This window comes from Dendropsophus ebraccatus, chromosome 7, assembly GCF_027789765.1.
Source record: "Dendropsophus ebraccatus isolate aDenEbr1 chromosome 7, aDenEbr1.pat, whole genome shotgun sequence".
Lineage (NCBI taxonomy): Eukaryota > Metazoa > Chordata > Amphibia > Anura > Hylidae > Dendropsophus > Dendropsophus ebraccatus.
This window is the reverse complement of record NC_091460.1, coordinates 115763753-115778285: the sequence shown is the minus strand read 5'-3', so window position 1 is coordinate 115778285 and position 14533 is coordinate 115763753. Positions and strand designations below refer to the sequence as shown.

At 45.1% G+C, this 14533-nt stretch overlaps 1 protein-coding gene across 5 annotated transcripts in view; it reads right to left on the bottom strand.

The window, feature by feature from the left end:
- The window catches only part of RUFY3 (RUN and FYVE domain containing 3), an 80121-nt gene that overhangs the window by 51199 nt on the left and 14389 nt on the right, over positions 1–14533 (bottom strand). Inside the window, exon 1 of one of the 5 annotated variants that reach the window (XM_069978253.1) lies at positions 5625–6260. The exons of 3 other annotated variants lie outside the window; for them this stretch is intronic. In XM_069978253.1, the coding sequence (XP_069834354.1) occupies positions 5625–5802 (178 nt within the window). In that variant the 5' untranslated portion in view covers positions 5803–6260. Of the gene's footprint in view, positions 1–5624; positions 6261–14533 lie in introns of those variants that run through there. One more of the 5 variants, XM_069978250.1, reaches the window with a different exon arrangement.

Below are 14533 nucleotides of genomic sequence, written 5' to 3'. Positions count from 1 at the left end.
ATGTGCTTTAACCCCCTGTTGCCCGCAGCCCTGCCGCCGAGATCATACATTACCTGCTGTTGCGACGCGGCTGCATGTCAGGCTCCCGACTCCCGGCTCCCATTGGTCCCGCTCAGCTAATCAGCACCACTGATTGGCTGAGCAGGACCGGAGGCGGGAGCCTGACATGCAGCCGTGTTGCCAGAGCGGGATGTTCAACCTAGAGAAACCCAGGGGGGAAGGCAAAACCCCCTATGAGGCAGATGACAATTGCCCCATCACAGAGAGAAAATTCCTTCCTGACTCCAATGGCAATCAGAATCATCCCTGGATCAACTAATCACCAAAAAATCTAATGCCCATAACTTGTAATATTATATTTTTCAAGAAAAACATCCACACCCCCCTTGAACTTATTAAATGAATCAGCCATGACATCATGTGGCAGAGAGTTCCACAGTCTTACTGCTTGTAAAGAACCCGCGTTGATGCTGATGGTGAAATCTTCTTTCCTCTAGACTTAGAGGATGCCCCCTTGTCATGGTTACAGACCTAGGAGTAAAAATATCACTACAAAGATCAACCCTACACATCCCTACCTATCAGCTATTAAAAGAGCCCACAGCACTATAGCAACTTCACAAATGTTCTTAATATTTTGGGGGAGATTTATAAAACATGGTGTAAAGTAAAATTAGCTAAGTTGCCCCTAGCAACCAGATTTCACATTTTATTTTCTAAAGAGTCTGTGAGGAATGAAAGGTGGATTCTGATTGGTTGCTAGGGGCAACTGAGCCAGTTTCACTTTACACCATGTTTGATGAATCTCCCTTTTTGTTCCTTTAGCATCAATACACATACTGATTAGTCCGGTCCTCCAGTCATTTTACTAAGCGGGCATTTCCGTGTTCTGACAACAGTAAGAGGATTTTTCCTCTTTAATCCAGTCTACCCCCCTTTTCTTAAATTTTATCCTGCCAAGCAACCCCCTTTTGTTTACCAATTAAAGCCAGATACTAAAGCATGGGTTTTTTTTCTAATCCGTTTCCGTTTTTATTTTACATTTTGTACATTGCTATGGGAGCAGCCTTCTTGTCCAAGCATTTTTAAACAGCATTTAATTATATGCTTTACGGCAAGCCTCATGGACATAGAAGACAATAGACAGAGTCTGTCCCCTTAAGATGAATGCAAAAGATTACTGAGCGTACTCGTTGACCTTTGAAGAGGTCATTCCACAGGGAGCTGCTATGGTCTCCTCTATCTACTGTTGTCACATGTCACTGCAAAGCTGTACAGACCACTTTACAGCAGCCTCCTCTTATCACCACAGACATAACAGGAGGTCTCAGCTTAGTTTTAGCCCCAGTAATGAGAATTTAAAGAGGATATACCACCTGGTACATCCTCTTTAACCTAAACCCACTGATCGAACGGCGCCGGCACAGGGAAGTCGGTGCCACGGCCCCGTTCCCATGCACCGTGCCGTTCTATGCACCGGAAACGTCCGCTGCTCAAGCACTGGAGGCGGGCTGGGCCGCCCCCAGTGGGAGGGAATTCCCTCCCATGTATGACGCCGTTCCATAAGGAGCCGCGTCATACAGGGGAGGGAATTCCCTCCCACTGGGGGTGGCCCGCCTCCAGTGCCTGAGCACCGGCCAGTTCCGGTGCATAGAACGGCGCCGTTCACGGGAACCGGGTCTCAGTCCGAAAAACGGACCGCGGCACAGGCTTCCCCTTGCCAGCGCTGTTCGATCAGTGGGTTTAGGTTAAAGAGGATGTACCAGGTGGTACATGCTCTTTAAGGATTATTTTATAATACAGAGAGAAAAATGGGGGGGAAAAAAAGTTTAACACAAAAACTTAATTTAAAATAGGTCATTTTTTCAAGATGCATTCTCTTTTAGGCAAATTCTCTTTTCTGCCTGCAATGAATTGGCAACCAAGAATATTCTGTATAGTATTTAAAAAAAAACACTATCCACTAGAGAAGGCGTAGCGAACCTTGGCTCTCCAGCTGTTGCAAAACTACAACTCCCATCAAAGCTAAAGCTTTGGGTGTAACAACATGATGGGAGCATGATGGGTAGTTTTGCAACAGCTGGAGAGCAGAGGTTCCCTACCCCTGCTCTAGAGGAAGTATTATTTAAGGTAATAGAGATATCAAATACGTTTGTGACACAAAATACTGCCAGCATGACCATTTGAAAGAAGGAAAATTACGTTGGGCATAGAAAGATTTTACCCAAGCTATCTGGTTCAAATAGTTGGCCACAGCCTGAGGTATATGTTACAATTAGCCAATCAGCTTATTGGATATTGTTAATGTCACAATATTCAATTATCTTGTGTTTATATATCCAGATAGAGATCCAACAGTCCCATCTCCATCTGTTGAATAAAATCAATGTCTCTAGCCAGCTTTACGTTGGAAACCTGTGGATCACATGCCCAAAAGATAGATAATATGAAGTAAACATTTGCATTTAAATTGAGTATGTCACCAACTTTGCACCATAAGGGCCAGTTCACACGGAGTGAAAGAGGCGGAATTCCGCGTCAGAACTCTTAGCCGTGGAATCCAGCCAGCCTCAGTGTCATACAGGCGGTTTATGGGAGGGCTTGCGTGCCTACTCTCTCCGGGGCTCTCCGCTCAAAGAATTGGCATGTCAGTTCTATGAGCGGAGAGTCGCGGAGAGAGAAGGCGAGCAATCCCTCCTATAGACAGTTGGCCTTAACAGCTGCTGACCATTCTATGCAGAGGCTGGGAAGGGGAGTGGACAGATACTTGGGGGGAGATTTATCAAACATGGTGTAAAGTGAAACTAGCTCAGTTGCCCCTACCAACCAATCAGATTCCACCTTTTCTTCCTCACAGACTCTTTGGAAAATGAAATGTGGAATCTGATTGGTTTCTAGGGGCAACTGAGCCAGTTTCACTTTACACCATGTTTGATAAATATCCCCCTTGGTGTCTCAATCATGACCCAGAAAAATAATGGTTAATCTCCGGGCAACGACCACGGCAAGTGCCCATAACAGTTGCTTCTCCTTATGTGCCCTGAAATCCTCTGTATTAAGAATTTCATTGGTCCCCCTCTCTCAATTATGATTCACAGCTCTAGCGGTCTCCTAATGTTATTGCTGTCAATCATATCTAATAGAAGGCTGGGGAAAGTCACAAAACTATGGGGAGCACTGTGCAGCTAACAAGGAATGAACAAACAAGGAATGAGCTAACAAGTCTTATCACTTTCCATGGTAGCAGCCAAGAGAAACACTAGGGGGTGTGTGTGTGTGTGTGTGTGTGGGGGGGGGGGGGGGGGGTTACTAAGAGCATACTCGTACGCCAGCCTTAAATTAGGCCCCACCTACTTTTCCCTGGTCGAATTCACTAATGGTGCGTTTACACAGAGATTAATCTGACAGATTTTAGAAGCCAAAGCCAGGATAGGATTTGAAAAGAGGAGAACTCTCAGTCTTTTCTTTATGACCTGACCTGTTCTCTGTTTATAGTCTGTTCCTGGCTTTGGCTTTAAAAATCTATCAGATAAATCTGTCTGTGCAAACACACCCTAAAAGGCACATGTGCCCAACGTAACAATTCTACACCTGCTTCCAGCATGATAATTGAGGTGTGGGTGGCGGCCACGCCTCTGTCATGCCTTGGCCGTCCATCCCACCCATTGGGCAATACGGCAGGCGTATGCCAGGGAGAAGGGGCGAATTTACACCCTCTTCCTGGCATACGCCCCTGCAGTAACTTTCATAAATGTCTCCTTTGGAGTCTTTCCCTCACCATCCAACAATCCACTGTGCCGAGCTTCCTCTGACATTTTGTTTTGTTTGATTTCCTGCAGGGAATGCCTGCTTAGCCAGTCAGTGGCCAGGGCGGGATAAGGCAGGACCCACTGCAGCCAACAATTGGCTGAATGGCATAGCCTGTAAAAAACAAACCATAAAAGCAGCTTAGATTGAAAGTAGGGATGGTCCGAACAGAGGTCGTACGGAGTTCGTACGAACCCGAACCATCCGCAATGATTACCGATGTCTGCCCGCTCCGTGCAGCGGGCGGATCCAGCGGGAGGAACGCCTGGAAAACTGGGATACAGCCATAACCATAGGCTGTATCCCAGTTTTCCAGGCGTTCCTCCCGCTGCATCCGCCCGCTGCACGGAGCGGGCAGACGGCGGTAATCCGATGCAGAGCGTTCGGGTTCAGCCGAACCTCGGCGGGTTCGGACCATTCCTAATTGAAAGCCAAAAGAACAGCAGTTGCAGGTGAGGAAGTGAATTTTCTTTCTTTTCTATTTTAAAAGAACCCCAATGCCATTCTAAAGCATATGTCCAGAGAACGAAGTGTGACACATGCCTTTGCTATAACAATTTCTTGTACTTTTGTGGTGACACACAATGTGACATGGTCATCCCGATGAGCAACAAATATGTATAGAATGATAAACCTCTACAATATTACACAGGCCCCTAAAGCCTGCACCACTGTGACCATCTAGAAGGATGAGTGACATTGCTTTTTAACCACAATGCAATGGAAAATCCCAATTAAAATACCAATTAAGCAGCCAAATGAAACTGACAAATTATTAACTAGTTTTAGAATCAACCAAAATGGTTTTCAACTTAAAAAACAAGCAAACTTTTCTAACAAGTGCAAAAATATCAAAGAGGAAACATGTTATGGCTGGGGCAAGGCCCAAGTAATCCCACCCTCCCGCTGTGTTAATATTAGTACATGATACAGTATACCCTATTCATATGCAAGTCATACATGCAATACACGTCTATTCCTATAGTCTTTATACCTACTTCCATATTACAAACACTCGGAAAAACAAAAGAGCCCAAGAGACTGATGTAAGGGCACAGATCATGAGAGAGAATGAAGCGGGGATTTATAGACATACAACACATCTCTGTATGCTCCAGTAGCCTTTTGTCTAAAAACTATTTAGGCAGAATGGCATGAGCCTTACAACAGGGGAGGAGGCAACGCCACTTAACCACTTCACCTCTGCATGCACTAGAAAAATCACTGCAGCCAGATGATAGCGGTGTTATTACCAGTCTGTGTATGTGCAGCAGTAGAATAGGATAAGAAATTTCACAATACTATGGCATCTCGCACAAAGGTAATATGAAGGTGACTGATCATTTGGAGACAGACGCTTGCAGAAAAACAATGTGAATGAACACCTAATGCTGTTTATTAGGTAGGCTTGCTACAGTATAGTCACCATAATTGAGTTTTCAAGCATGCACAAGATATACGGTGTATACATAGCTGCAGGCCTGGAGACACGTGACCTTCACAAACCTGTCCCATGTAACAAAAGGCGATTCTTATTCCCTATATAGGCCTAACTAAAAGGGAAGTATTGGATGCCTCTAAATACTGCCAAAGTCACGCTTACCACATAAGATATTACATTCCGCAATGAATAAAGCCTCTTGTAAGGTAAATCATTGCTCCAAGCGACAACACATTGGCACACACGTAATAATAATCATTGCTTGTTAGGTAGAAAACAAAAAATCATATGTAATACTGGGATGTGATGAAAACAAATCAAGTATTCCACAGCAGGGAATTATGGGGGGTTGCCATGGCAGGAATTTGGCCCATACCTTCAGGATTAGGTTCATGATCTGGCGTAAGTGAGATGTCATCAAGTTCGCGCAAGCAAAGCCATTCGCCATCCATAGAGACACGGAATTTGCAAAGGTAGATGGTCTCCATGGCAGCCTGTGTTATCTTGTCTGTGGTGGGGGTTGGCATGTCGCTTTGAGGAGTGAGAGCCGACATAATGGCTCAGGTGATAACAACCACCCAGAGGAAGAAAAAAAAACAAAAAACAAAAACACACAACAAAAACAAAACAAAAACAGCAGCAGCACGAAGAACGTTCAAGAATCCAAGATGGTTGCACACAAGTTAGAAAGGCAATGAGCTCAGAGGTAAAGTTGCACAAATCAACATGCAGAGCTACAGACAGAAAATGTATATGGTTTTATGAGTTGCAAACACAAGAGGAAAGGCTTTTCCTTTCTGGCTTTGCACTGGAATCCTGAGAATCGTCTCTGCCTCTTCCGCCCCCCTGCTGCTCTGATGCCAATTGTCATGCGTCAAACCTGTTTTTTTTTTTTTTTTTTAGAGCCCAAACTCCAGATACTAAAAAGGTTATTCTTTGTCTAAGCCAGATCTTGAGAATTCGAAGCAGTCATCCAGCTGGACATAAAATGACAATAAAAAGGCAATTACAGGAATCCAAGTGGTTCAAAGAGGGCAGCAGGTCTGCACAGCCCAGGCACTTGTGATCTTGTAGGATTGGTTCTGCGCAGTAAGCAGGGTGGTGACCAAAATGGCTGACTAATGAAGAGAAGAGAAAATTCACACTCATGTGACCAGAGATGCTAGGAGCGTAAGCAAGTCCCAGGATGCTGTCTGGATGCTGCTGATGTAGGGAGAGCAATTAAAATGCTCTCTCCTCTCCGGCAGCCAACCCCAGTGACAGCCGTCCCCTCCCCAGCTGCAGCAGCTCCTCCTCACCTCAGACTCTACTAGCTAACAGAAAGGCTTTTATACACAATGAGGCTATTGTCATTAATTCTGTCACCCAGAAGAGCAGGTTAATCCCTGACACAGAGCTGAAAACACTGACCGGAAAAGCGTCACATGAAGGGAAGACAGAAAAGGAAAGAATAATGATAACCTTTTGCGTTGGTAGCAGATATTAGATGGACGACGAGGCAAAAAAATAAATAAAAAAATAAATAATTTTTTCCCCCATTTATTTACAGATTTAAATACTGACATATATACACTGCTCCAAAAACGTATATACATATAAAAATACAGTGGTCCCTCAATGTACAATGACCTTAGGTGAAAATATTTTCTCTTTTTTTTCAAATGTTTTTATTAAGTTTTCCAACATGAAAACATCACATAAGGGGATGGGGAAAAAGGAAGGGAATAAGGAAGGGATGAAAAAGGTAGGAGATGTGTAGGCAGGGAAGCGTGGTATACATGACCAAAGAATAGAAACATCAACCAAGAGTATAGTTCCACAGTCCATAATTACTAAACACGAACAGGACAATGAGAAAGACATAGATAGTCCAGTCGTAGGACATTGTGAACTAATAAGTGGTAAGGGTGCGTTCACACTACAGGATCCGCAGCAGATCTGATGGCGCAGATTTGATGCTGTGTTCAGTTATTTAGATCAAATCTACTGCGTATCCACACCATTAAATCTACTGTGGATCCTGTGCGTGTGACGCTACCTTGAGGCCAAATTCACACGTACCAGATTCGCAGTGAGTTTCGCTGCGAATCCAGATATTGTGATTTTGAATGGGGTTACTTACCCATAGTCGAATGAAAATTCTGTTGCGAGTATGTAAATCTTGGTCCCTTTAACACGCCGCCACCTGGTGGGACTGCGGCAATTAGCGGGCACGGTCCGTTCACCGTGCCCGCTAATTAGCCTTTTAAATGCAGCTGGCAAAGTTGACAGCTGTATTTAAAATGCTTATTTTCCACATCCCTGGTGTCTAGTAAGGGAGGGGAAAGTCGCATATGCACAATCAGGGTACCAATAGAAAATAGTACAGATCAAGGCACAAAAAAAAAAAAAAATGACACCTCAGCCCCATAGACCAAAGGATAAAAGAGTTTTAAGCAATTTTAAGGAACATTTATTTTTTAAAAACGGTTTTAATTTTTTAAAAGCCATCCAATAAAATTAAGGTTACACAAGTAACAAGTAAGGGAGGACAATGTAGTATGTAATGTAGTGGCAGATAGGTTAGAGAGGGGACAGAACATTGAGGAGGGAGGAGAAGGGTCCTGTGGAGGGAGGAGAAGGGTCCTGTGGGGGGAGGATAAGAGCAGTGAATAGGGAGATCCATCTGTTGCGGATGAACAGTGAGGATGATTGTAGCCACAGCACAGTAATAAATCCTATTTCTCACAATGAAGCGGTTAAACACGATGGTAATATAAAGAGTATGGTTACTAATGCCAGAAGTCTAGCCAGCAAGATGGGGGAGCTAGAGGCCTTGGTTCTGGAGGAGTCCATTGATGTGGTTGGTGTGACTGAGACATGGCTGGACTCCTCACATGACTGGGCTGTCAATATTCAGGGATTTGCATTGTTCAGAAGGGACCGGGTGGGCAGAAGGGGAGGAGGAGTATGTCTGTATGTCAGAAGTGATATTAAAGTGAGTGTAAAAGATGCAATAGTGGGCGATGACTGATGATGTGGAAGCATTGTGGGTAGAACTACAGAAGGAGGTAAAGAGTGATAAAATTATTCTTGGTGTAATCTATAGACCCCCCAACATTACTGAGGGGATAGATGGTCAGTTGAATAGACAAATAGAGGGGGCTGCCCGGGAAGGGACAGTAGTAGTAATGGGGGATTTCAACTACCAGGATAAAGATTGGGGTCACGGTTCAGCTAAATCCACAAAGGGGAGGGAATTTCTTAACCTCCTGCAGGATCATTTTCTGGGCCAGTTTGTGGAGGAGCCAACTAGAAGTGATGCCTTGTTGGATCTGGTTATTTCTAACAACGCTGAGCTGGTTGGGGATGTCACTGTCCATGAACACCTGGGTAATAGTGACCACAATATAGTGACTTTTAGCTTAAAGTGTAGAAAAGAAAAACATGTTGGGAGGTAGGGCTGGGCGGTATACCGTGAAAATACAGATACCGTCTCTGGCGTCGGTTAACCGACCTCAACTTTGCCAGGATGGTATCTGCGGTATTTCACAGTTTTGGGTGCTTTATGTGCAGAGACGCAGGGATGCCAGAGCCAGGCAGGACGTGGCTGCAGCGGATGAGAGGAGTCTTATCCCAGGCCCCAGACAGGAGGGGGATCACTGAGCTCCGACACTACAGTCCAGGGATCTGGCTGATCTCTCTCAGGACCCCCAAGAGGCAGACACTGAGCCCCGCAGCCTCGGGGTGTCCTGCTCTCCCCTACCCGGGCAGTGCGCGCAGCACAGACCGGACAGCTTCTGCTGGGGTGACCGCTCTGCCCCTCCCCCTCCAGTCACTGCCGGGCCGTCCATTCAAACAGGGCAATTGCCGCGCCGAGCAGTGACCTGGAGCCAGAGCGGTTCCCAGGCTCCAGTCACTGTCACGCTGCCACAGATATCCCCCTCCGTGTAACAGCAGCAGCCTTCAGGAGGTAACCTACTACTGTGTGCTTCTGCCTCACACAGCCCTCCCCCGTAACTACCCGGCACCACTCTCCAGGAGATAACACACTGCAGCCGCAGCATTGTAGCTCCTCCCGTTGTGTACTGGCCAGAGAAAGAGACAGTGTCTGACTAGCGGCAGCTACTGCACGGAGGAGCTGCTTACTCCTCTCTGCTGCTCTGGATCTTATCACTGACAGGCAGAGGCTAAAGGAGAAAGTGGTTTCCCCATGTGCACACAGGCTGTCTGTACCTGGAATAGCAGAGCTGTCACACAGGGGGAAGGGGGACAGGTCCCTATACACACAGGGGGGAGGGGGACAGGTCCCTATACACACAGGGGGAAGGGGGACAGGTCCCTATACACACAGGAGGAAGGGGGACAGGTCCCTATACACACAGGAGGAAGGGGGACAGGTCCCTATACACACAGGAGGAAGGGGGACAGGTCCCTATACACACAGGAGGAAGGGGGACAGGTCCCTATACACACAGGGGGAAGGGGGACAGGTCCCTATACACACAGGAGGAAGGGGGACAGGTCGCTCTATATACACAGGAGGAAGGAGGACAGGTCCCTATACACACAGGAGGAAGGAGGACAGGTCCCTATGTGTATATATATATATATATATAAAAGTTTTCAAATATATTAATGCAAAAAATCCAAGGTCAGAGCATGTAGGACCCCTAAATAATGGTGAAGGGGAATTAATAACTGGGGATCAGGAGAAAGCTGAGTTATTTAATGGCTTCTTCAGTTCTGTATATACAAAAGAAGAGGATGGAGCTGTGGTGGGTGGGGCCAGTACTGAGGTGGGTGGGGCCAGTGCTGCTAACACATGTAATGTACTGAACTGGTTTACTATAGATATGGTCCAAGATAAATTAAACAAACTCAATGTAGCCAAAGCTCCAGGGCCTGATGGATTACACCCCAGAGTTCTTAGGGAACTCAGTTCTGTAATTTCTCTACCCTTGTATGAAATATTCAGTGATTCTTTGCTTACTGGTATTGTGCCGAGGGACTGGCGTAAGGCAAATGTAGTGCCGATCTTCAAAAAGGGCTCTCGAACTTCCCCAGGTAACTATAGACCTGTAAGCTTAACGTCCATTGTGGGGAAACTATTTGAGGGGCTTATAAGGGACTACATCCAGGAATATGTAGTGGCTAATAGTATTATAAGTGATAACCAGCATGGTTTTACTAAGGACAGAAGCTGTCAAACTAACCTAATATGTTTCTATGAAGAGGTAAGTAGAAGCCTGGATGGCGGCGCGGCTGTGGATATCGTGTACCTGGATTTTGCAAAAGCGTTTGACACAGTTCCTCATGGACGTCTGATGGGTAAGTTAAAGTCTATCGGTTTGGAAAATTTAATGTGTAACTGGATTGAAAACTGGCTTAATAATCGTACCCAGAGAGTGGTGGTCAATGATTCCTACTCCGAATGGTCCCCGGTAATAAGTGGAGTACCCCAAGGGTCAGTACTGGGCCCTCTTCTGTTTAACTTGTTTATTAATGATATTGAGAATGGAATTAACAGCAATGTTTCTATCTTTGCAGATGACACCAAGCTTTGTAGTACAGTACAGTCTATGGAAGATGTGCAGATGTTACAGGATGACTTAGACACACTGTTGTTTGGGCGTCCCACTTGGCAAATGAGGTTATATCTGAATAAATATAAAGTTATGCACCTGGGTACTAATAACCCGCATGCATCATATATCCTAGGGGGAGTTACTCTGGCAGAGTCGCTGATGGAGAAGGATCTGGGTGTACTTGTAGATAATAGACTACAGAACAGCACACAATGTCAGTCAGCTGCTTCTAAGGCCAGCAGGATATTGTCATGCATTAAAACAGGCATGCAAAACAGAAGTCCGTGGAGCCTCGGTTGCGAGTCTCAAAACACGGGATAGCCAGATATCACTAGCCTGTTGCCACGGGTGCCTCCATGATAGGGAGAGCACCACACCACCCTGATAAATAGCCCCTTAAGTCCCACTCAGTTGCGAGTATTGGAACATAAATAGAGAACACCAGGGTGGCCACTTCTTGTCAATGTCTAACTCAAGGTGCGAGTATTGCGATCATGACAAGGGCTTGCCAAGGCAGGCTTCCTTCCACAGACAGCCGTTTCGGGGTTTTTGCCCCTCATCAGTGTGGAGTAGGATTCTGGCTAGTTGGGGCAATAGCAAATAGACCAACAAAACACAGTTATCACTGAACTCAAGGAGAACAGTGAAAAAAATTCCAATGAAGCACTCAAGAGTCTCCACTGATGCCCTCAAAAATTTAAATATGCAAAACAGAAGTTCGTGGAGCCTCGGTTGCGAGTCTCAAAACACGGGATAGCCAGATATCACTAGCCTGTTGCCACGGGGTGCCTCCATGATAGGGAGAGCACCACACCACCCTGATAAATAGCCGCTTAAGTCCCACTCAGCCAGAATCCTACTCCACACTGACGAGGGGCAAAACCCCCGAAACGGATGTCTGTGGATGGAAGCCTGCCTTGGCAAGCCCTTGTCATGATCGCAATACTCGCACCTTGAGTTAGACATTGACAAGAAGGGGCCACCCTGGTGTTTCCCTATTTATGTTCCAATACTCGCAACTGAGTGGGACTTAAGGGGCTATTTATCAGGGTGGTGTGGTGCTCTCCCTATCATGGAGGCACCCCGTGGCAACAGGCTAGTGATATCTGGCTATCCCGTGTTTTGAGACTCGCACCCGAGGCTCCATGGGCTTCTGTTTTGCATATTTAAAATTTTGAGGGCATCAGTGGAGACTCTTGATTGAGTACTTTATTGGAATTTTTTTTCACTGTTCTCCTTGAGTTCAGTGATAACTGTGTTTTGTTGGTCTTAAAACAGGCATGGACTCACGGGACAGGGATATGATATTACCGCTTTATAAAGCTTTGGTGCGGCCTCATCTGGAGTATGCTGTCCAGTTTTGGAACCCGATTCATAAAAAGGATGTTCTAGAGCTGGAGAGGGTACAAAGACGGGCAACTAAACTAATAAGGGGAATGGAGCATCTTAGTTATGAGGAGAGATTAAAAGAATTGCATTTGTTTAGTCTGGAGAAGAGACGTTTAAGGGAAGATATGATTAACTTATTTAAATATATAAATGGCCCCTACAAGAAATATGGGTAAAAGATGTTCAAGGTAAAACCCCCTCAAAGGACAAGAGGGCACTGCCTCCGCCTGGAGAAAAAAAGGTTCAATCTCCGGAGGCGACAAGCCTTCTTTACCATGAGAACTGTGAATCTGTGGAACAGTCTACCACAGGATCTGGTCACAGCAACAACAGTAGAGGGCTTCAAAACCGGCCTAGACAAGTTCTTAGAGCAAAATAATATAAATGCATATGTATAAAACCTATCACCCCCCCCCCCTTCCCTGTATCCATCCCCTCCTTGATTGAACTAAATGGAAATGTGTTTTTTTTCAACCGTATTAACTATGTAAGTTACATATCGTTGTAATCATAACTTGAGGAACAGGTATAACAAGTCAGTTTTACTCTAGGGCAAATGGCATAAACACGAAACCTCCCTAAAGAAAAAAAAAGAAAAAAAAAAAAGGGGGGGTGTTTCAATTTCATCACACATTTAATTTTTTTCTGGTTTTGCAGTGTACTTTATGCAAAAATTAAGCCTGTCATTGCAAAGTACAATTAGTGGCGCAAAAAATAAAGGCTCGTGTGGGTCTCTTGATAAAAAAAAATGCAAGTGCTATGGCCTTTTAAGCACAAGAAGAAAAAAAAACGAACGCTCAAGAATGGAAATTGGCTCTGTCCTTAAGGGGTTAATGCAACTCAACCCATATTTACATACATGAACGTCGGGGGTTGGTGCCTGTTATAGTGACTACATGTGAAAGAGTGATGTCATCAAGTAATGACAGGTCTCGGTGTTCAGCCAGAGGACTTCCATTACTCGGCCTGGCCAGCAATCTTTATTGTTTAATTTGCTCGAGTCCATCAGTACAGGAGAGGGTTCTTTGCAGTTCACCTATATTTGCTAATTGTTTTCCAGGCTCGTCTTGAGATCTACAAAAATGTCATTTTTTGTGGCTCAAAATAAGCCACAAAACACAGTATGTGCAAATGGCCTCACAGCACTCTTTGTAATACCACATCTTAAGAGGTAGCAATGGAAAATACCATGTTAGCACTTAAAAAAAAAAAAAGAAAAAAAAAAAAAAGGTAAACTTGATGTATCACACAGACATACACCGATCTTTAAGGCCCTATTCCACCAACAGATCTGACGACAGATTATCTGCCAAAGATTTGAAGCCAAACCCAGGAGTGGATTTGAAAAGAGCAGAAATCTAGTCTTTCCTTTATGACCTGTTCTGTTTATAGTCTGTTCCTGGGTTTGGCTTCAAATCTTTGGCAGATAATCTGTCGTCAGATCTGTTGGTGGAATAGGGCCTGATATAGCCAGGAGAAGTGTTTGCCTGTGCGTTTCACCACCCCTAGCTTGATGCTTAAAGGGGTTAGCACTACAAAAACATGGACACTTTCTTCCAGAGACAGCAGAGCTTTTGTCTCCAGTTAAAGCGAATGTACCATCAGGTACATTCGCTTTAAGTATTACCCATGTATAGAACGGAGCTGGCCCGCCCCCAGTGGAAGGCCACCCCCGCCCCTCTATGATGCAGCTCCATTAGAATCAATAGAGCCACCTCATAGAGGGGCAGGGGATTCCTCCCACTGGGGGCAGGCCGGCCCGCTTTGAATGCTTCAAAACAAAAAAAAAAAAAAAAAAAGAAGAAGAAGGGCACCTGCCCGCTACCCGTGAATAGTACACGGGAACTGGGCCACGGTTCAAAAAAACGACCGTGGCACTGGCTTCCTCGCACCAGCGCTGTTCTATACATGGGTTTTACTTAAAGGGAATGTACCTAATGGTACATTTATTTTAGGGTCTGTGAGGTTTGCAAGTAAACTCCAATCACTTCAATGGAACAAAGTTACAAAACATCAAATTGGCTGTCTCTGGAAGAAAGTGGCCATGTTTTTGTAGCGCTGGATAACCCCTTAAATCCATACCATTGCAGAAGTCAGTCTCCATAGACTTCTAATGGACCAGGGAGTAAAGCGTGCTGCAACATGCTGCTGCTGATTAGACAGATTGATGGGGGTCTCAAGACCTAAACTGATCAAAACTTTTGACATGTTAAAGATTTGGTACACATAGTACTTTTCATATACCCAGCTGTGCTTCCATAACATAGAAAAATGCTTTTATTTTTTAGTGCAAAGTGTCAGACGCTTTTCCCAACTCCTCAAGTACACC